Source organism: Hemitrygon akajei, chromosome 24 (genome assembly GCF_048418815.1).
Source record: "Hemitrygon akajei chromosome 24, sHemAka1.3, whole genome shotgun sequence".
Taxonomy (NCBI): domain Eukaryota; kingdom Metazoa; phylum Chordata; class Chondrichthyes; order Myliobatiformes; family Dasyatidae; genus Hemitrygon; species Hemitrygon akajei.
In genome coordinates, this window is record NC_133147.1 from 5855877 (window position 1) to 5878855 (window position 22979).

Below are 22979 nucleotides of genomic sequence, written 5' to 3' on the forward strand. Positions count from 1 at the left end.
AGTCACCTGACTCAAGGACGGGCAGAGGATCGCTCGAATTTAGGGGCCTTCTTCCAACAGCAGCACACGTTGCGACAGGTCCACACCCCGAAGGCACGCGTCTTCCAGGCTGCATCTGGAGATATCAAGATGCTAGGCCACATGGCGAGTCTGAATAATAAGAACCTGCCGCCCGTGGAGAACCATAGTTTGAGCGGCAGTTGTAGATCATGGACTCTGACAGGATCCCAACCACCTTGAAAAGAAAAGAGATGTGAAAAAAGAGAATAAGCTGTTTCAGGAAGAAAACCTCTGGTACCATCCTTTCCAGCTCTTCCCAATCTACCTTGTGATCTTGCACCTTGTTGTTTACCTGTACTACACTTACTAGAACATTGAACAGTCTGGGAGGCTAAAGAAATTTGGCACATCCCCATTGGCTCTCACCAGTTTTTATTGATGCACTGCAGAAAGATGCATCATGGCTCAGTACATCAATGGCCCTGCCTATGACTGAAGGAAACTGCAGAGAGTTGTGGACACGACTCAGCGTATCACGGAAACCAGCCTCCCCACCACCGACTCCGTCTACACTTCTCTCTGCCTCAGTAAAGCAGCTAAGTTAACCAAAGACACCCCCTCTCCACCCACCCCGAACATCCTCTCCCATCAAGTAGGAAGTTCAGAACTGTGAAGTGTGACATCATAAAAATTACTGTTATGTAACAAAAATAGATGAATAATGTTCACAACTTCATGGACCGTTCAGAAATCTGATGGCGGAGAAGGAGCTGTTTGATTGTTCAGTGTGGGTCTTCAGCCTCCTGTACCTCCTCCTCAATGGTTCTAACGAGAAGAGGGCATGGGAAGGCTCCTTGCTGATGGACGCCACCTTCTTGAGGCATCGCCTTTGGAAGGTGTCCTTGATGGTGGGGTGGTTTCTGCCTGTGGTGGAGCTAGCCGAGTTTGCAACCTCTTGTACAGGAGGTGGTGCAGCCTGTCAGAATGCTCTCCACTGGACATCTGTAGATAGTTGCCAGTCTTCGGTGACAGAACAAGCCTCCTCAAACTCTGAATGAAATACAGATGCTGGAAAGTGCCTGAAAGCCCGTCCCACCAGGCTCAGGGACAGCTTATAGCCCCCTGTTGTAAGACTCCCCTAAAAACGTTCGAAGTAAAATTTATTATCAGAGTATATACACATCACCACCCTGAGATTCTTTTCCTGTGGGCATACTTAGCATATCTATAGAACAGTAACTATAAACCAGATCTGTAAACTGTAAACAAACTGTGCAACTGCAGATAATAAATAAATAAATAGCAATAAATAACTATCGTGAAATATGATAGAAGAGTCCTTAAATGAGTGTTATCCCCTTTTTGTTCAAGAGCCTGATGGTTGAGGGGTAGTAACTGTTCTTGAACTTAGTGGTGTGAGTCCTGAGACTCCTGTACCTTCTACCTGATGAGAAAAGTACAATTAGATGGACTCTTGACCTCACAGTCTACCTCTTGATGCTGTTGCACTGCACTTTCTCTCTGAGTGTAACACTTCCTTCTGCATTCATCACTTCATCATTGAACTACCTCAGTGTACTAATGCCATGAAGTGATCTGTGTGAATGGCATCCAAGAGCAAAGTTTTACACTGTACCTTAGTGTATGTGACAATAATAAACCAATTTACCCCTCTACCTACTTTCACCTCTCTCCTCGTCTCTGATTTAAATTGCAATATGTTATGTCAGCAACGCACACACAACGCTGGAGGAAGAGTGCAGTCACAATTTCAACTCCAATCCTGCTGAAGTGTCTTGGCCCAAGACGTCGACTCTTTACTCTCTTCTCTAGATGCTACCTGTCCTGCTGAATTCATCCAGCATTTTCTGCGTGTTGCTTGGATTTCCAGGATCTGCAGATGTTTTTCTTGTTTGTAACTGAATATGTTTATGTCGGTTGTTGTGTGTTTCAGGTGGTACAGAGCCCCAGAGCTGTTGTATGGAGCTCGTAAATATGATGAAGGCGTGGATATTTGGTGAGAAACAAATACTGTCTCACAAAAATAAAGTTTATGTTCTTTTATGGTTACATGCGAGGGGTCAGACACAGAGTGAGGCTCCCTCCACACCGTCCCATCACACACTCCCGGGGTCAGTCACAGAGTGAAACTCCCTCCACTCCATCCCATCACACACTCCCGGGGTCAGACACAGAGTGAATCTCCCTCCACACCGTCCCATCACACACTTCCGGGGTCAGACACAGAGTGAAGCTCCCTCCACACCGTCCCATCACACACTCCTGGGGTCAGACACAGAGTGAAGCTCCCTCTACACCGTCCCATCACACACTCCCGGGGTCAGACACAGAGTGAGGCTCCATCTTCAATCTGCCATCGCACATTCCTGGGGTCAGACACAGAGTAGCTCCCACTACCTTGTCCTGCACTTCCAGGACAGGGGAAGCACTCAGTTAAACACAGGAAAATAGTTGAGGGTGTCCCATGGGTGGTTTACAAGCTGAAAACCCGGGATATCCATTCATCCATCCAGTACCACAGGGCATGGTTTGAGAATAAGGGGTAGGTCATTTAGGACAGAGTTAAGGAAAAACTTCTTCTCCCAGAGAGTTGTGGGGGTCTGAAATGCATTGCCTCGGAAGGTAGTGAAGGCCAATTCTCTGGATGCTTTCAAGAAGGAGCTAGATAGGTATCTTATGGATAGGGGAATCAAGGGATATGGGGACAAGGCAGGAACCGGGTATTGATGGTAGATGATCAGCCATGATCTCAAAATGGCGGTGCAGGCTTGAAGGGCCGAATGGTCTACTTCTGCACCTATTGTCTATTGTCTGTGAGCCAGTCAGACTGACCGTCGCTTTGCCCCTCCCACCCATACAACTGATCTGTTCTGGTCCGAAGACTCTTCCTCCCCAACACTGGTCCTATTCTGGACCAGAAACAGCCCGCCTGCATAGAAAAAGGCAGTCTTGTCACAGAGGAATGATTTCCCTGGGTTTGGGAAGGCGGGTGGAATGTCACCCACACACAAAAAATAAAAAGGGAAGCAGGAGGTGAACACTCAGCCCTTCAAGCCCTGCCCCACCATCCATCACTATCGGATTCTGATGATTTTGATCCAAGGGCCTTCTGGAAGTCAAAAAGTAGGTGTAAAGTTTGCTTCGTGGTCATTTTATTATTGCTAATAGTCCAAAGAACTGGAAATGGAGAGAAACCGGTTTAGTTGGGGAAGGAAAAGAAAAGGCAAACAAAAAAAGAAAGGGCAAATGGGCCAAGATGTTCAGCTCTTCTTATAACCCAGATAAACAGACATTCCATTCAAATTTAGAGATAAGAGTAACCAATCAGATAGCCCTTATTCAAATAATGCTATACAAAATGATACGAAGAACTGTATCCACTAGGGGCAGATTGGCTAATTGTATATACATACTATGAACACTAGGAATCATACTAAACAGTTACATGTATATAGCTAGTTACGTAAAATACAAGCAAGCATAAAAGTTAAGTTGCAAAGGACATAACTACTATACAGTCTAATCTGTGGACCAATACCGTAAAGCAAGGGGACTGTGGACCCCAGGTTGGAACTCTGGACTCTAATCCAACAATATCTTCTGCGCAGGCGTCATCAGCTGCCCTCACAGCAGCTCCTCAATTCCCTTATCCTTTGCATTTGAACATTGCAGCTAGGTTTCTGTCCCCAGTGCATCAGGATCGAGAGGCACTCTTGCAGGATGTGAAGCTTGCTGTGCAGGGGAAGGATTTAAATAGCGATAGCGATTAGCCTTATTTTTCCACATGTACATCAAGACATATGGTGAAATACGTCGTTTTGCGTCAACGACCAACACACTGTGGGATATACCCGGGCAAGGGGCAGCCGCGCTTCTATCGCCAACATAGCATGCCCATAACTCACTAACCCTAACCGGAGCGCCCAGAGGAAACCCACACGGTCATGGGGAGAACGCACAAACTCCTCAGCTGAAATTGGGTGGCGAGGTAGTCTGGTGATCAGTGCCAGTTGTAAGCTCGGGATTCAATTCCCTCCGACACCTGTAAGGAGTTTGTGCATTTGCCCCATGACACCGTAGGAATGCCACTCTGAGAGGATGTCGAAACTGTCCTGGTAACGGGGAGTGGTCCTAGCTGCCGGTTAACCTAGTGTGGTCTCTTCCTGCAGGGCTGTGGGCTGCATCTTTGGAGAGCTCCTGAACAATTCCCCACTCTTCCCTGGGGAAAATGACATTGAGCAACTGTGCTGTGTCCTGCGGGTCCTGGGGACCCCCAACGAGCAGATCTGGCCGGTAAGTACCTTCTCGGCACTTCTGGCCTGTTCCCTATCATTCAGCCTCTCTCTGGCCCCATAAGACATAGAAACAGAATTAGGCTATTCGACTCTTCGAGCTACTCCATGGCCCTTTTAATCCCATTCTCCTGTCTTTTCACAACCACTGATCAAGAACCTATCAACTTCTACTTTAAATGTACACAATAGCTTGGCCTCTACAGCTGTCTGTACAATGAATTCCACAGATTCACCACCCTCTGACTAAAGAAATTCCTCCTGATCTCTGTTCTAAAGGGATGTCCTTCTATTCTGAGGCTGTGTTCTCTGGTCCTAGACTTCTCCAGTATAGGAAACATCCTCTTCAGGTCCACTCTATTCAATATTTGATAGGTTTCTATGAGATCCCCCTCCATTTCTTCTAAACTCCAGTGAGTGTAGCCCTGGAGCCCTCAAATACCCCTCACTTGTTAACCATTTCATTCCCAGGATCGTTCTCAATAACCTCCTCTGGACCCTCTCTAACACCAGCACAACCTTTCTTAAATAAGGGGCCCCAAATTACTCACAATACTCCCAAGTGTGGGTTGACCAAAGGCTCAATATGTGGTATACAGTACTGTGCATAAGTCTTAGGTGTATATGTATAGCTAGGGTGTCTGAGACTTCTGCACAATACTAGAATAATTTTATGGTTTGCACTGTACTGTCACCACAAAAATAAACACATATTTTATGACATATGTGGGTGATGATAAACCTGATTCTGATATGGGTCTCTATTGTGGACTGAGAAGGGCAAGGGTGCAAGGAGAGGGGAAAAGGGGAAAGGAGAAGGCAGAGAAGTCCCAGAGAGACATTCTGTAATGATCAATAAACCAATTGTTTGGATTTAAATGACTTTGCCTGGGTCTCGGGGCTGGGTGTGTTTGCACCTGCACCAGCCCCCGCCCTGGCAGTCCTTCTCTGCCATGGTGCTCCACCCTCCCCATTCCCAACATCCTTTGTTCCCACCAGATTTACAAACTCACTCTCCGCTCCACTTCGACAAATACAGTACTGTGCAAAAGTATTATGCACCCTATTTAACTATCAAGTCACCTCTCATCCTCCTTAACTCCAAAGAGAAAAGCCCTAGCTCGCTCAACCTATCCTCATATTCTCACTCCCTGATAAAGGGTCTCAGCCTGAAACATCCATTGTTTATCGATTTCCATAGAAACTGCCCGACCTGCTGAGTTCCTCCAGCATTTTGTGTGTATTTTTACTCTGGATTTCCAGCATCTGCAGAATCTCTTGCGTTTATCCTCTCAAAACATGTAATCCAGTTAGCATCCTGGTAAATCTCCTATCTACCCTCTCTAAAGCTCCCACATCATTCCTACAATGAAGCATATTATAACATACTCAAATTGCTAATAACAATGTTATTGGGAAAATAAATAACATGAATGTAGACAATCTTGGCCATTTACAGTATCTCAGTACTTATGACAATAATAATAATGTCCAGGTTCCAACACACTGCCTGAGGTAAATGCAGCGTTATTTTGAGAGGACTAAAAAACATACAAACAAGGATGTAATGCTGAGGCTTTCTAAGGCATTGGTAAAAATGTTTAATCTTACTACCCTGTCATCCTTGCTCCACACTGACTACATTTAGGAGTATTCTGAGCAGTTTTGGGGCCCATATTTAAGAAAAGATGTGCTGGCATTGGAGAGGGTCCAGAGGAGGCTTACGAAAATGATCCTGGGAATGAAAGGGTTTGCTGACAACACCGCTGTCATAGGCCGAATCAAGGGTAGTGACAAATCGGCATAGATGGAGATTGAAAATCTGGCTGAGTGGTGCCACAACAACCTTTCACTCAATGTCAGCAGGAGGAACTGGAGGTCCATGAATCAGTCCCCATTGGGCGATTGGAGGCGGAAAGGGTCAGTGACTTTTAAGTTCCTCGGTGTTATCATTTCAGAGGATCTGCTGTAGGCCCAGCACACAATGACAATTACAAAGAAAGCTCTGCATCGCCTCTACATCCATAGCGGTTTGCAGAGATTCGGTATGAACCTAAAACTTTGACATAAGTGTGTGGTGGAGAGCATATTGACAGGTTGCATCACAGCCTGGTATAGAAACACTAATATCCTTGAATGGAAAATCCTATAAAATGTCGTGGATATTGCCCAGTCCATCACGAGAAAAGCCCTCCCCACCATTGAGTCTATCTCCATTAAACGGCATGATCCATCATCAGGGAACCCCCACCTCCCAGACCAGGCTCTCTTCTCACTGCTGCCATTAGGAAGAAGGTACAGGAGCCTTGGGACCAGCACAACCGGGTTCAGGAACAGTTATTGCCCTCATGAGTTCATTGTAATATTTTGGGCCCAGGATAGCTCCTTTAAGCTGTTCACCATTTCCGCCGCTGATCCCTTGATGAGGACTGGTGTGTGTTCTCCCAACTTCCCCTTCCTGAAGTTGCACTGCAGAGCAGGAGAGGCTGCTCCCTCCCTTGCCTCGAGCAAGTCCCTGGCCTCATACAGTGAACATTCCCAGAGGGGTGACCCCACCACCATTTGCCACCCTTGCCCTCATCCCTGACTTCTTTACTCTCCCCCCTCCCACCCCGGCAGGAAATAACGGAGCTCCCGGACTACAACAAGATCACCTTCAAGGAGAACCCGCCCATCCCACTGGAGCAGATCGTCCCGGACGCCTCACCCGAGGCTTTGGATCTCCTCAAGCGGTTTCTGGTCTATCCTTCCAAACAGCGCATCAGTGCTGCCGAGGTGAGTGCATGCCGGGATGGTAGGTGGGGGGGGTGGTCTCCCATTGCCAGGCCGGTACAAAGGCAGGCCCCACTGAGCCGCAGGCAAAGCTCAGACCATCCAGGGCATGGCCTCTTTCCATTACTACATCACCTCCTGGTGTGAAGCTACCAATGCAGACAACTGGAATAAGAACTACAGAAGATCGTAGACTCCGCCAGTTCCATCATCAGCACTAGACTCCTCACCAAAGGCATCGTTAAATCATGATGCCTCAAGAAGTAGCATCTGCCATGAAGGACTCTCACCATCTAGGACATGCCCTCTTCTCATTAGTACCATCAGGGAGGAGGTACAGGAGCCTGAAGATACACATTCAACATTTTAGGAACAGCTTCTCCCCCTCTGCCATCAGATTTCTGAACAACATGTCATAGTGAACATGATATCACAAATTTGCTTGCTTTTTGCACTTTTTATTTTTAAAATATATTTCTTATTGTAATTTATAGTCAGCATTTATGCCTTGCACTGTACTGCTGTCACAAAACAACAAATTTCATGATGTATGTCAATGATAATAAATCTGATTCTGACTATGACCCTCCTTCGTCCATTTCCCCACATTGGGAGTGTATCTTTCTATGCCTTGCCTATTTAAGAATCAGAATCATTTGCAGTCACTAATGTATGATATGGAATTGTCCTGATGAAGAGTCTCAGCCTGAAAAATCAACTGTTTATTCATATCTATAGATGTCACCTGACATGCTGAGGTCCTCCAGCATTGTGCGTGTTGTTGTGGATTTCTAGCATCTGCTGTATATCTTGTCTGTCTGTTTGTTTGTTTATTTATTAACATCTAGTGCGGAATTGACCCTTCCGGCCCTTCGAGCCATGCCGCCCAGCAATCCCCCCAATTTAGTAGTAGGCAGTTGTCAATCCCAGGGGTTCATGGGTTTGTGTCTCTGGTGGACTGTGCCCTCTCCAGGGCGCAAGCCTGGGCGGGAAGATTTGAAGAACCGGCTGTTGCCCACGCAGCGGGATCCCCATCTCCACGTCACTGATGTAGTCCAAGGGAAGGGCAAGTGCCGATACAGCTTGGCACCAGTGTCGTCGCAGAGGTTGCCAGAGTGAAGTTGTAAACAACATCAAACTGCCTCAGGGGCCCCGGCTCCAGATTTCTTCCTCAGGGTTTACTCAAGCAATATCTGTGGGAGCAAAAGGAACTGTCAACATTTTGGGTTGCAACCCTGCATCAGGTCTGAGAGTGGAGAGGAGAGAGGACCGATATAAAAAGGAGAGTGGTGTCACAGGAGCCTGAAGTAACTGGTAGACTGAGGAGAGGTGAAAGGCAGGTTGAAACAGGTAGAGGAGGGGAGTCTGATGTAGTTTCTCTTAGACTATCTTTCACACCTTACAAACAATGTATCCCAATCCTCAGTCAGAAATACCTGAGCATGTTTTAAGGCTGACGAGCCCCACCTACTCAAAGCAACTGGTTTTTAGGTGCCTGTGACCCGCCTTTTCCCCTTCTCTTGTCAGTAGAAACAGTTCCGCCGGGCCTAGTAGCTAAGCCACACATGAAGGCCAAGAGTTGGACTTGGTTGTCAGAGGCTGTCAGAGTCGCACACCATTTGGGACATTTTATAGGTAGTGGGAGTTTGTCCCCACTACCACCGCTGACTATGACAACCTTAGGAACCAATCCCCTAATTTAACCATAGCCTAATCACAGGACAATTTATAATGACCAAGTAACCTACTAACTGGTACATCTTTGGACTGTGGGAGGAAACCCTGCAGTCACGGTGAGAACGTACAAACTCCGTACAGGCGGTGGTGGGAATTGAACCCATTGGTTTATACTGTAAGGCGTTGTACTAACCGCTGCGCTACCATGCCACCCCCATTGCATTTATAGTTTACTGCTCCACTGTGAAGCCAGTCCTGATGAAGGGTCTCAACCCGAAACTAGGTACTGCCTGACCTGCTGAGTTCCTCCAACATCTTGTGATTATGTGTTGATGTGGAATTTGTTGTTTTTGCAGTTGTACAAAGACATAAAATTATTATAAATTACAAAAATAGTGCGTGGAAAGAAAGGAATAGTGAGGTGGTGTTCACGGACAATTCAGAAATCTGAGGGCAGAGGGGAAGAAGTGGTTAGCACAACACTTTACAGTACAAGTGACCCACTTATTTCTAGTGATAGAGTCATACGGTCTTCAGCCCCTAAGTGTCTGTGCTGACTAAGAGGTACGGTCAGTGACCACTTTACTAGGTACAAGTGTGGAACCTTTTCTGCTGCTGTAGCCCATCCGTTTCAAGGTTTGACACATGCATTCAGAGGTGCTCTTCTGCTCACCACTGTTGTAACATGTCATTTGAGTTACTGACAGACTCAAATAACTTCTTGTCAGATTGAACCAGTCTGGCTATTCTCCTCTGACCACTCATTAACAAGGCATTTTCACCTACAAAACTGCTGCTCACTGGATTTTTAAAAAAATGTCATTCCATTCACTGTAAACCCTGGAGGTTGTTGTGCGTGAAATCCCAGGAGATCAGCAGTTTCTGAGATACTCTGTCCAGTGCTAGCATTCATTCCATGGTCAAAGTCACTTAGATCACATGTCTTCCCCATTCTGATGTTTGGTCTGAACAACATCTGAACCTCTTAGCTATGTCTGTTTGCTTTTATGCATCGAGTTACTACCTTACTGCCACATGATTGGCTGATTAGATATTTGCATTAGCGAGCAAGAGTACAGGTGTACCTAATAAAGTGGCCATGGTATGTCCTCTCATTTTCAGTTCCCCAGCCATATTAAAAAAACAAAAAAAAAGCTCACTGTGTCTCTGCCCCTCATGATTTTATACGCCTGTAAGAGATCACTCCTCTGTCTGCCACATTCCATTGAGTAAAGTCCAAGCCTGTCCTAATCTACCTAAAGCCCAGCCTCTTGAGTCCTAGAAACATCCTTGTAAACCTTATTTGCACTCTTTCCTATTTAATCACATCCTTCCTGATAACAGGGCAGCCAGAGAGATTGGACAGGCTGGGACTTGTTTCTCCATAGAGCATAGGAATATGAAGTGTGATATTTTCTATTTAATTTATTTATTTAGTGGGATATAGTGTGAGTAGGCCCTTCCAGCCCTTCAAGCTATCCAGCAGTCCCCTGATGTAATCCAAACCTAAACATAGGACAATTTACCTACCGACTGGTATGTCTTTGTACTGCGGCAGGAAACTGGAGCATCCTGAAGAACCCCTCACAGCGAGAACGTGCAAACTCCTTACAGGCAGTGGTGGAAATTGAACCCAGGGTGCTGGTACTGTAAAGCATTGTGCTTACCACTACTCTACCGTGCCGTTATATAGATATGTACGAAATCATAGAGTTTGGGGAATCGAGAACTAGAGGGGAAAGATTTAATAGGAACTTGAAGGTCAACATTTTTTTTTATGTTGAATGAGCTGCCATTTAATGTGGTTGACATAGGTGTAATAGCACCTTTTTAAGACAGTTAGACCTTACACGGATGGAAAGGTTTAGGTTATGGACAAAACGCTGGCAAATCAGCTCAAAGGCACCTTGGTTGGCTTTGACCAGATGGGCCAAAGGGCCTATTTCTGATCTGTATTGCTCTGAATGCCTCTTAACTGTAGTGATTATATTTGATTATCCCTTCTCCCTGGCCTATCACCTTCCCCTGGGTCCCATCCTCCCATGGTCCACTCTCCTCTCCTATCAGTAAACATTCCCTGGCTATCCAGTCTCTTGCCGTAACTGATCCAGCAGCGTCCCCCGTGAACCATCGCTGCACCACCACGTCCTTCAAACCTGCAATTGGTGAGGTGCCACAAGTTTTGTGGAGCAGTTTTGGGCCCTGTAACAAGGAATGTGCTGGCATTGAAGAGGGTCCAGAGGAAATTCATGAGAATGATCCCAGGAATGAAAGGGTTAGCATATCAGGAGTGTACTCGCTGGAGTTGGGGGAGGGGGGAATGTCACTAAACATAATCATAATCAGGTCTAATATCATTGGCACTACAATTCAATGCATAATAATAGAGGCATTACTATAAGTATAATAGTGTAGCGATGTGCTACACACAGCATTGAAATAACGACATGCAGTCGGTAAGTCGTTTCGAGACTAGTTTATCCAAATTTTGAGGCGCTGGCATTTTGTGAGCCGGTTCGCCTGCGCAGAAAGTGGGTCGCCACATAACCCCCCCCCCCCCCAGAACCGGCGATACACCCCCCAATGTCCAGAACGTACGTGGACCCGTTGTTGTTGATCACCTTGAACGGCCCCTTGTACGGCCGCTGTAGCGGTGCCCAGTGTCTGCCCCTTCGTACAAACACAAACTTACAGTTCTGCAGGTCTTTGGGTACATGAGTCGGGGTCCGTCCGTGCTGTGAAGTTGGTACAGGGGCCAGGTTACCGAGCCTTTCGCGTAGTCTGTCCGGGACTGCTGCGGGTTCTTCCTTTTGCCCCCTTGGGGCTGGTATGAACTCTCCTGGGACAGCCAGGGGTGCGCCGTACACCAACTCGGCCGACAAGACATGCAGATCCTCTTTGGGCGCTGTGCAAAATTCCAAGCAGGACCCAGGGAAGCTCGTCCACCCAGTTAGGTCCTCCCAGGCGGGCCATGAGAGCTGACTTCAAGTGACGGTGGAAGCGTTCCACTAGTCCCTTCAACTGTGGGTGGTAGGCAGTAGAGTGGTGTAGCTGTGTTCCCAACAGGCTGGCCACAGCTGACCACAAGCTGGAGGTGAACTGGGCGCCTCTGTCGGAGGTAATGTGGGCCGGTACCCCAAAGCATGCTACCCAGGTTGCAATCAGTGCTCGGGCGCAGGAATTGGCAGATGTGTCGGTGAGCGGGACCGCCTCTGGCCACCTCGTGAACCGGTCTACCATAGTTAGGGGGTACCGCGCTCCTTGGGACACTGGTAGGGGGCCCACGATATTCACGTGAATGTGGTTGAACCCCTGGTGAGTGGGTTCGAACTGCTGCGGCGGGGTTTTAGTGTGCCACTGCACCTTGGCTGTTTGGCACTGCGCGCGCGTTCTGGCCCATTCACTGACAAGCTTGCGAAGTCCGTGCCACGCGAACTTGCTGGAGACCAGCCGGACGGTTGTCCTGATAGATGGGTGCGCCAAACCGTGTATGGAGTCGAGAACTCGCCACCTCCAGGCTGCCGGGACAATGGGGTGAGGTTGGCCGGTAGCCACGTAGCACAGGAGGGTCCTTTTACCTGGGCCTACGAGAAAGTCTTGCAGCTGTAAACTTGAGACTGTAGTCCTGTAGCTGGGCATCTCGTCGTCTGCCTGCTGCGCCTCCGCCAGTGCTGCATAGTCCACCCCCAGGGACAGGGCTTGGACAGCTGGTCTGGAGAGTGCGTCCGCCACGACGTTGTCCTTTCCCGAGACATGCTGGATGTCCGTCGTGTACTCGGAGATGTAGGACAGATGTCGCTGCTGGCGAGCCGACCAGGGATCAGACACCTTCGTGAATGCGAAGGTCAACGGTTTGTGGTCCGTGAACGCGGTGAACGGCCTGCCTTCTAAGAAGTACCTGAAATGATGGATTGCCAGATACAGTGCCAACAGCTCCCGGTCGAAAGCACTGTACTTGAGTTCAGGTGGTCATAGGTACTTGCTGAAGAATGCCAGGGGTTGCCAGCGCCCCTCGATGAGTTGTTCCAGCACCCCACCGACTGCTGTGTCAGATGCATCCACTGTGAGTGCGGTCGGAACGTCCGTTCTGGGGTGCACCAGCATCGCGGCATCTGCCAAGGCTTCCTTGGCTTTAACGAAAGCGGCCGCGGCCTCCTCAATGCTGACGGCAGTCTGTCTCCCAAACCGTCCAGGTGAAGCAGGCAGACACCTTGCTCACGCCGTGAGAGGCCAAAGGTCCCAATGAGCAGCGCTTTGAATGCTTCATATTTGCCTTCTTCCGGGGGCGACTGTATGAAATCCGCAACCTGGGCAGCCGTCTCCTGGTCAAGGGCGCTCACCATGTGGTAGTAACGTGTGGAATCAGAGGATACCTGCCGAATCTGGAACTGGGCTTCTGCTTGGCTAAACCACACGCGTGGTCGCAGCGTCCAGAAAGTCGGCAGTTTTAGCGAAACTGCGTGAACAGATGAAGAGTCGGTCATCTTTGGTCCAAATCCCATTTGGACCGTCGGGGTCACCAATGTAGCGATGTGCTACACACAGCGCTGAAATAATGACACGCAGTCGGTAAGTCGTTTCGAGACTAGTTTATACAAATTTTGTGGTGCTGGCATTTTGTGAGCCGGTTCGCCTGCGCAGTAAGTGAGTCGCCACAATAGTTAATTTAAAAGGCAGTGCAAAGATTTTAAAAAAGTAGAGTTAGTGTTCATAGGTTTATTATTCATTCAGTTGGATGGCAGAGGGGAAGAAGCGGTCTGTGAATCTCTGAGTGTGTGCCTTCAGGCTCCTGTACCTCCTCCCTGATGGTAACCATGAGAAAAGGGCATTTCCTGGGTGATGGGGGTCCTTAAACGTTGGTGCCGCCTTTTTGAGACATCGCTCTTTGAAGATGTCCTGAATACTATGGAGGCTAGTGCCTGTGATGGAGCTGACTGTTTATAAGTGTCTGTAGCTTATTTCGATCCTATGCAGTAGCTCTCCCCTCCCCCCCATACCAGACAGTGATGCAGCCAGTTTAAATGCTCTCCATGGTCGTACATCAGTAGAAATTTGCGAGTGTCTTTGGTGACGTACTAAATGTCCTCAAACTCCTAATGAAATATAGCCATTGTTGTGCCTTCTTTGTTACTTCATCAGTATGTTGGGCCCAGGATAGATCCTCAGCGATATTCACCCACAGGAATTTGAAATTGCTCACTCGTTCCACTTCTGATCCCTCTGTGAGGATTGCTGTGCGTTCCCTTGTCTTGCCATTTCCAACGCTGAGTGCGAGGTTGTTGCTATGACACCACCCAACTAGCTGGTATATCTCCCTCCTGCACACCCTCTCATCACCATCTGAAATTCTGCCAACAGTAGTCGTGTTGTCAGCAAAGTTATGGATGGCATTTGAGCTGTGCCCAGCCGCATAGTCACGGGTGTAGAGAGCGTAGAGCAATTGGCATCCCTGAGGTGTGCCACTGTTGATTGTCATCGAGGTGGAGATGTTATTTATGATCCACACAGGTTGTGGTCTCCCACTTAGGAAGTCAAGAATCCAGTTGCAGAAGGTGATGGAGAGGCTCAGGTTTGGAGTTTTTCAATCAGAACTGTAGGAATGATTGTGTTAAATGCTGAGCTGTAGACAATAAACAGATCTTGACACGGGCATTTGTATTGTCCAGGTAATCCAAGGGTGCGTGAAGAGCTAATGAATTACATCTGTCGTAGACCTATTGTGGCGATAGGCAAATTGTCTAGGGTTAACATATGAGGAGCGTTTGATGGCTCTGGGCTTGTACTCGCTGGAGTTTAGAAGAATAAGGTGGGGGGAAGATCTCATTGAAACCTATCAAATTTTGAAAGGCCTAGATAGAGTGGACCTCCATAATGTTGACCTGGAAGAAAGGGACAGAATGCGAGGAATCCTAGTTTGCCGACGACCCACAAAATAGGTGGGTGTGTGTACTGTGATGAAGTCAATACAGAGGGATCTGGGTGGGTTGAGTGAAGAGGAGGTGACTTGATAAATGCAGACCAACGTGAGTAAAACTGAGGTCACGCGGAATAATTTAAAGTTAACTAAATGGGAGAAAACCTGAGTGAAATATTCAGGTATATTCTCATACAGAAATCATAAAAGATTAGATAGGCATGTCTATGGATGATAGAAACGTGGAGGCTATATGTGAGGGAAGGATTAGGTTGATCATAAGTAGGTTAAAAGGATGGCACAACAGTGTGGGCCGAAGGGCCTGTACTGTAATTTGTTAGCAGGCCTCCATCTGTCAGGGCATTCAATACAGGAGTTAGGGCATTATGTTGCAGTTATATTAAATATTGGTGAGACTATACTTGGGAATATTGGTGTTTAATGTTGTAGGAAAGATGTTATTAAATTAGTAAAATTGCAGAAGGATTTACCAGAATGTTGCCTGGACTTAATCAGAGTCATAGTCATAGAGCGTTATAGCACAGAAACAGGCTTTTGCCCCATCTGGTCCGTGTGAAACTATTAATCTGCTTAGTCCCAATGACCTACACCTGGACCATAGCCCTCTATACACCCGTCTCTTAAATGCTTAAATCAAGCCCTTATCCACCACGTGCTGGCAGCTCAATCCACACTTTAACCAGCTTCTGAGTGAAGAAGTTCCCTCTCATGTTTCCTGTAAACATATCACCTTTCTCCCTTAACCCATAACTTGAGGGCCCGAGTTACAAGAAGAGGTTACATAGACAAGCACTTTATGGGTGACCTGAGAGAGGTACAGTATACAAGATCATGTGGGCATAGATAGGGTGAAAGCACGTAGTCGTTTTCCCAGGGAGAGATGTGCTAAAAGCAAGAGGGTATATGTTTAAGATCAGAACTGGCAGATTTAAGAGGAATATCTGGAGCAACTGCTTCACACCAAGGGTGGTGCATATTTGGAATGAGCTACCAGAAATATTGGGGCAGGCACATTAAAAGATGTCCACTCCATTGGTATATATTCAATAGGTTTCAATAAGATCCTCTCTCATTCTTCTAAACTCCAGTGAGTGCAGGTTCAGAGCCATCAAACGCTCCTCATATGTTAAACTGGAATCATATTCATGAACCTCTTCTGCACCCTCTCCAATGCCAGCATGTTCTTTCTTAGATAAGGAGACCAAAACTTCTCACCATATTCAAATGCCTTTATAATCCCTCAGCTTTAGAGCCATAGAGGTTGAGCAGGTGAGGACTTTTCTTATTGGAGTCCAGGAGAGTGAATGAAATCATGTGGGGCATAGATGAGTGCTCAGAGAGGAGAGGTTTAGTGGGCAATGGGCCAAACGTGGGTAGACGGGACTAGCTGGCTGGGCAACTTGGTCAGTATGGACAAGTTGGGCCAAAAGGCCTGTTTCTGTGCTGTATGACTCTATATTCTGTATCAAGTAGAACAGAGGGATCTAGGAATACAGATACAAAATTCCCTAAAAGTGGCATCACAGGTAGATAGGGTAGTAAAGAGAGCTTTTGGTACATTGGCCTTTATAAATAAAAGTATTGAGTATAAGAGTTGGAATGTTATGGTGAAGTTGTATAAGACATGTTAAACATGTATAAGTTAAAGGTGGTTCTTGAGGTGCGGCCATTAGCAATTTTAAAAAGCCATTTAGTTAAGTATATCCTCCAAGAGGAACTCAACCTTGTTGTTAGGTTTGGAGGCTTGCGTGCCTCAATGACCCAGAGAGGTATGTTATCTGGAGTCGGGGCTTTATGCTTTGGCTTTTGGTAGGGTCACCCATGCCAAACAGGTCAAAGGGTAGAGAGAGGCCAGACTAAGAGTAGTACACCAGTCCTCCAGGTTCAGGGGTTCAGCTTGGAAACAGAAATCAGTCACCAGCACGCACAGAGTAAACCACACTTAGGTGGCATTTCAGGTGAGGAAGCTCCACAAGGCCCTAGTGGTCCCCAAGACTTCACCAGTGTGCGCTCTTACCCCCCACCCCTCATCCTCTCCACAGGCTCTCCTCCATTCGTACTTCTTCACGGAGCCGCTGCCCGCCCACCACTCCGAGCTGCCGAAGCCCCAGAGGGGGGCCAGCAGGACCCTGCAGCACCAGCGCGAGTTCCACATCAACCGGCCCATCGCGGAGTCAGCTGTCGCCCCCGAGCTTGTCGCCCCCTACGCCAGGGTGTGGTGAGGAAGGGGTAAGACCCTGCTGCTGCTCCACAGCCCCAGGAACCTGCAGAGCACTTGGATATGTCGCCCTGAAAAGAGACTTTATTGGAATCAAATATATTATCATTGATGTACTTCATGGAATTTGTTGTTTTACAGTACAGTGCAAAGACTTAAAATACTATAAATTACAAAAAAATAAAAAGTGCAAAAGACAAATAATGAAGTAGTGTTCATGGACAGTTCAGAAACCTGAGGGTGGAGAGGAAGAAGCTGTTCCTAAATCATTTGGTGTGAGTCTTCAGCCTCCTGTATCTCCTCCCTGATGGTAGTAATGAGAAGAAGGCATGTCCCAGATGGTGAGCGTCTTTAATGATGGATGCTGACTTCTTGAGGCACTTCTTGATGCTGACTTTGAAACTTTGTGACTATCAATGCCTAGATAGAATGAACGTGGAGATGTTCCCAGTGGTGGGGAGAGTTGTGCTGAGTCAACAACCCTCTGCAACCTCTGTTGATCCTGCACATTGGATTCTCCTTCCCAGATGTGTGATGCAGCCAGTCAGAATGCTCTCCACCGTACATCTGCAGAAGTATTTAGAGACTTTGATGACATACCCAATCTTCTCAAACCCCAAATGAAGTATAGCCCCTGTTGTACCTTCTTTGTGATTGCGTCAGGACAGATCCTCTGAGATGTTGACACACAGGAACCCTTTCCACCGCTGACACCTCGATGAGGACCGGTGTTCTTCTCCCGACTTCCCTGCCCTGACGTTCACAATCAGTATTCTTACTGATGTTTTTGTTGCGACACCACTCAACCAGCTGATTTATTGAGCAGGTTGAGTTGGCAGTAAAGAAGCCAAATGCGATTCATTTCAAGAAGACAAGATGTATACAAAGCAAGGATGCTTTACGGACCTAGTCAGACTGCATTTGGAGTATTGTGAGCAGTTTTGGGTCCCTTATCCAAGAAAGGATCTGCTGGCATTGGAACGGGTTCAGTGGACATTCGTGAGAATGGTCCTTGGACTGAAAGGGTTAATGTATCAGGAGTGTTTGCTCTGGATTGGACTGACTAGAGTTTAGGATAATGGGTTGGGGGGGCATGACTTTGAAACTTTGTGAATATCAATGCCTAGATAGAATGAACGTGGAGAGGATGTTCCCAATAGTGGGATCAGAGGGCACATCAGAATCCAAGGATGTCACTGTGGAACAGGGATGAGAAATTTCTTTACACAGTCTGGTGAAGCTGTGGAATGCATTGACACAGAAGACGGGTTTAAAGTGGAGGTGTATAGGTTTTTGATCAGTAAGGGTGTCAAACGTTACGGGGAGAAGGCAGGAGAAAGGGGTTGAGAGGTATACTAAATCAGCCGTGATAGAATGTCGGAGCAGACTTGGTGGGCTAAGGCCTAATTTTGCTCCTATGTCTTATGTCTATGGTCAACCACCCAAATGAACTCTCTTGTATACGTCTCTTTTCCACCCAAGATTCAGCCAACAACACTGGTGTCATCAGTAAATTTAAATGTTCAAATGTATTTCTAAATTTATTATCAGTGTACATACATGTCACCACATATAGTCCTGAGATTCTTTTTCTGCAAGCATAATTAGCAAATTTATAGAACAGTAACTGTAAACAGGATCTGTAAACATTAGGAACTGTAAACAAATTGTGTAAATGCAGATAATAAATAGCAGTTAAGGAGAATGAAATATCAAGATAGAAGAGTTCTTAAATGAGTGAAGTTATCCCCTTTTGTCAAGAGCCTGATGGTTGAGGGGTAGTAACTGTTCTTGAATGTGGTGGTGTGAGTCCTGAGGCTCCTGTACCTTTTACCTGATGGCAGCAGTGAGAAATGAAAATGGCCTGGGTGGTGGGGATATCTGCTGATGGTTGCTACTTTTTACGGCAGCATTTTATGTCGATGCGCTCAATGGTTGGGAGGTCTTTACCCATGATGTACTGGGCAAAATCCACTACCTTTTGTAGGATTTTCTGCTCAAAGGCATTGGTGTTCCCATACCAGGCCGTAATGCAGCCAATTAGCACACTCACCATCACAGATCTGTAGAAATTTGCCAGGCTTTCTGATGACATGCCAAATCTCTGCAGACTCCTGGGAAGTAGAGGCCCTGCCGTGCTTTCTTCGCAATAATATTTATATGATGGGTCCAGGACAGGTCCTCTGAGATAGCTTCACTCAGTAATTTAAAGTTACTGACCCTCTCCAGCTCTGATCCTCTGATGATTACTGGCTTATGGACCTCTGGTTTCCCTTCCTGAAGTCTACAATCAGTTCCTTGGTCTTATTGATATTGGGTGAGAGGTTGTTGTTACTATAGCACTCAACCAAATTTTCAGTCTTCCTCCTGTACGCTGATTCACCACCACCTTTGATACAACCGACAGTGGTGTCATCAGCAAACTTGTGTATGATGTTGGAGCTCTGCTTAGCCACACAGTATAGGTGTAAAGTGAGAGGGGCTAAGCACACATGCCTGCGGTGCACCTGTGCTGATGGAGATTGTGGTTGAGATGTTTTTGCCAATCTGAACAGACTGGGGTCTACAAGCCGTGAATCACAGACCAGACAATGCTGATTAAAATTAATTTAGATGCCTGTGGTGTGGGTGCGAATCAGGAGGCGTGAAGTTTGTGTGTAGTTTCAAAGAAAGTATTGTGAGTATTGTTACGTACCCCGTAACTGGGTCACTTACCAGCAAAGATAGAGAGGTCTGTTGAAGTCTGATGGTACTATTTTTAAAAGTCTTTATTTATAAAGGGGCACAAAAATAAGGTTAATACAAACGTTCAGATAATATACATCATCAATACTCAATCTAAAAGCGCGGGTATAGTAATAATCATCAATAAGAAATAGCTCTATCATTTGTCTAGGGGTTAATATATTGTCCGTTGGAAATATAAAAGTCACTCAGTTCCTGCAGGCTTCAGCTTTTGGGGACCGCTGGGTTTTCACTTGTTGGAGAGAGAGAGATTTGTGAGAAAAGAAACTTGCCCGGGTCTTTTGATGAGGCCAAACCATTGAGTCGGGGGAGTTGTTTCCCCATTGTTCGTTCAAGAAAATCGTTTCTGTGGTACCCGCCACCAGCTCCCAGGCAAGGGAACCGAACGCACGTGGCTTTCTTCAAATGGCTGCCTGCTACTACGGGATCGCTAGCGTGTCTTCTGGTGCGTCTGAGGGGCCGTCGCTACAGCCCCTCTTTTATCTTGCCTTGCAGGGTAGTAGATGTCAATCAGGTTGGAGGTGATGCAATCTCTCTCTCAACCAGCCCACTTTGCCCGAGGGCTTGCACGTAGCACAGTCCCCAATCCACAAATGTGTCTCCACGAGACAATGGCCAATGTCGCGTTATTTTGCATCTCCGGGGAACGAGGCATCCAGCACGTCTCTCCCATTTCCTGGGTCCACTGACCCCCCCCCCCCCCTTTAGTGCTCTTGCGATTCTCACAAAGGAGGGGGCTGCGGGCATAACACCTCCCCTCTTCACAGCGTTTTTACCAGCGGTTAAAACGAAATAGTACAGAGTCTTACAGGATTGGGGAAACTAACACAATACAAAAGCTTTTCTTTTCACTACAGAGCAATACTGTTATACATTTAATTCAGCATCTAAACAGTTAACGATTACAGTGTCACTTCCTTTACTAGCGTAACATCTTGTACCTTACTAAAGTCTTATAGCATCAGACTTCAATTTAATAACCACCTATTTTTTTTTTTGCAAACAAAACTAACAAGCTGTGATCTTAAGCTTACGTGTATACTACCACAGGTCATGCAAATACCAATCGTTCTGTTGCTTTCAACTTAACAGGCAGACTTCCAAGGGGTTTGTCTTTGTTATTCACATGCTTTGCTAAAATCCTGTACAACCGGCTGGGCTATTTAAAAATGGCGCCCCTCATTAACCGTCGTCTCTTTTCCGGTGAGTTCCTACAGGAGGAACTCGGGTAGTTTGGCGAGGTAAACTCCCGCCTGCCTCGTTCATAGGGGTTATTTTATCAACACTGTGTCCCAAACTTAGACCATTTCCACCCAATTCTTTAATTTTACACAGGTGGCTAGCCCTCTCGTCAGGACCCTTCAGGCGATTGGTTTTTAATTTGAACTCTTTGTTCAAGCAGCATTTCAGATTCTGCCTCGTCACACCCCATTCTGGAATAACAATAGGGTGGGGGGCCCCGGCATCTCCAGGCTTAATCTGTAAGCGATCTGCAGGGTTTAAAATTTCTTCATTCGATTTGGGAACTGCAGATTTCCCGTTTCCTTCACTAATAATATTTATCTCCCCAGTTTGGAGCTCCGCATTAAGTTTCACCACCCCTTCGAGCACAAACACCGGGGAACTCTCACTTCCCACGATTACCAGGGTTAACCCCTTTTCCACTGAACCAAGTCTATCCAACCCAAAAGGACGGCCGTCTCGTTCAGCTGAATCAAATACCTCAGACTTTTTCTGAGCTCCGTGACTAGGTTCAGGACCACGTGCATCCCCATCTTGGACACACTCAAACGGGGCATTGACCTCTTCCAGGCTTTCAATACCTGTACCTTTTTCAAATTCTAAATTCCCCTGATCCTCCCAGTTACTCTCTGGGAGACTCCCTTCCGGAGTAAACTCAACCCCCACGGGCTGAAGCAACCTCATCTGCCAACCCAGCAGACTTCTTCAAGGCAAGGGCACCCTTTTCATCTAGGACTGCTCTCATTTCATTGTCGGGAACACCTGTAGAATTTTCAACTTCGTCAAACAGGTCTGCCACACCAGACAGATCATCCATGTCCAACTCTGGACCTCTTAACCGCTCTAACGGTTCCTCATCTTTATTTTCTGCCTCTAGAACCTTTCTCCTCACTAAGGGAAGATCTACCTCTTCTCCCTTACCCTCTTGTACTTTACTACTCTTCGCTTTACCACCCTCTAAACCCTCGTGGCACAGGGTCGGTAAAAACGTCTCGGCCAAATCAAAACTGGCCAGATTTAAACTGCTCTCATTCTCAGCTGCCGATCTCGACAGGCTGCGAGTGACTACGCCTGCGGGATAGCTCTTGGGAGCTAGGGGCGGAGCCTCAACACGCACAGGGGGTTTTATCAGCGTCATGGCGGACCAAACCTTACCCCCGGCTAAATCGTTACCAAGGAGGACGTCCGCGTCAGTTCTCGGGAATTCTGATGGCACCCCTATTTCAACTGGTCCAAACACCAGCTCACAATCCATAATGACCTTATGTAAGGACACCATTTCTATCCTTTTATTTATTCCCATCACCGCTATCATGCCCGTTTTTCGACCAAACTCGAGTACCTTACTGCTGATCAACGACAGCTCAGCCCCTGTGTCTCTCCAGATTCGTACGGGAATTGGTGGGTCCCCCTTCCTCAAAGACACGGTCCCGTGTGACAGACAAGTCTCAGACCCTTCTCGTACTCTGTCTACCCGGGGCTCTCTTGTCGATTTACTGATTACCATGGCACATCCGATAGGGACTGCTGCTTTCCCTTTTCCCGTCTCCCTCCTCGGAGCAAAGCACCGAGACGCAACATGCCCGCTCTTCCCACAATTAAAACAGGTCAAGCCCGGAAATCTCTGGCCATCTGGCCTTTCCCCCTCAACCTTACCACTAGCTCCCAGCGGGACCTCTGCCTCAGCCGGCGGACTTTCTCGATCGTTCCCACTGTCCCTCGGGGAACTTTTATTCGAGGAAAACTTTGCCTTGTGGGTTAGGGCATATTCATCTGTGAATCTAGCAAATTCTGATATGGACTTATTCGGCTTCTCATTCAAATACATCTGGATCTCCTCCGGAACCCAACCTTTAAATTCCTCAATCAAAATTAACTCCCTGAGACGCCCATAATCCTCGCCCACTATTTCTGTGGTGCACCAACGGTCCAATAGCACCCCCTTCTCATGGGCAAACTCGGTATACGTCTGATTCCACCCTTTCTGTAAATTTCTGAACTTTTTTAAAAAAAAGTTTTAAAATTAGTTTTTTAAAACATTTTACAAATTAAAAACCCCAATTCCCAATGAGGAGCA

General features: G+C 47.0%; 1 protein-coding gene across 6 annotated transcripts in view; it reads left to right on the forward strand.

Annotated features, from left to right (window-relative positions):
- cdk20 (cyclin dependent kinase 20) overlaps nt 1–22979 on the forward strand; it is a 135916-nt gene that overhangs the window by 6435 nt on the left and 106502 nt on the right. For 5 of the 6 annotated variants that reach the window (XR_012096188.1, XR_012096187.1, XR_012096186.1 and 2 more), the window contains exons 5-7: nt 1955–2017; nt 4191–4314; nt 6933–7088. Coding sequence is in view for 3 of the 6 variants with exons in the window: in XM_073028257.1 (XP_072884358.1) it covers nt 1955–2017; nt 4191–4314; nt 6933–7088 (343 nt within the window). In the remaining 3 variants the exon portion in view is untranslated. Of the gene's footprint in view, nt 1–1954; nt 2018–4190; nt 4315–6932; nt 7089–16739; nt 18605–22979 lie in introns of those variants that run through there. The other variant, XM_073028255.1, reaches the window with a different exon arrangement.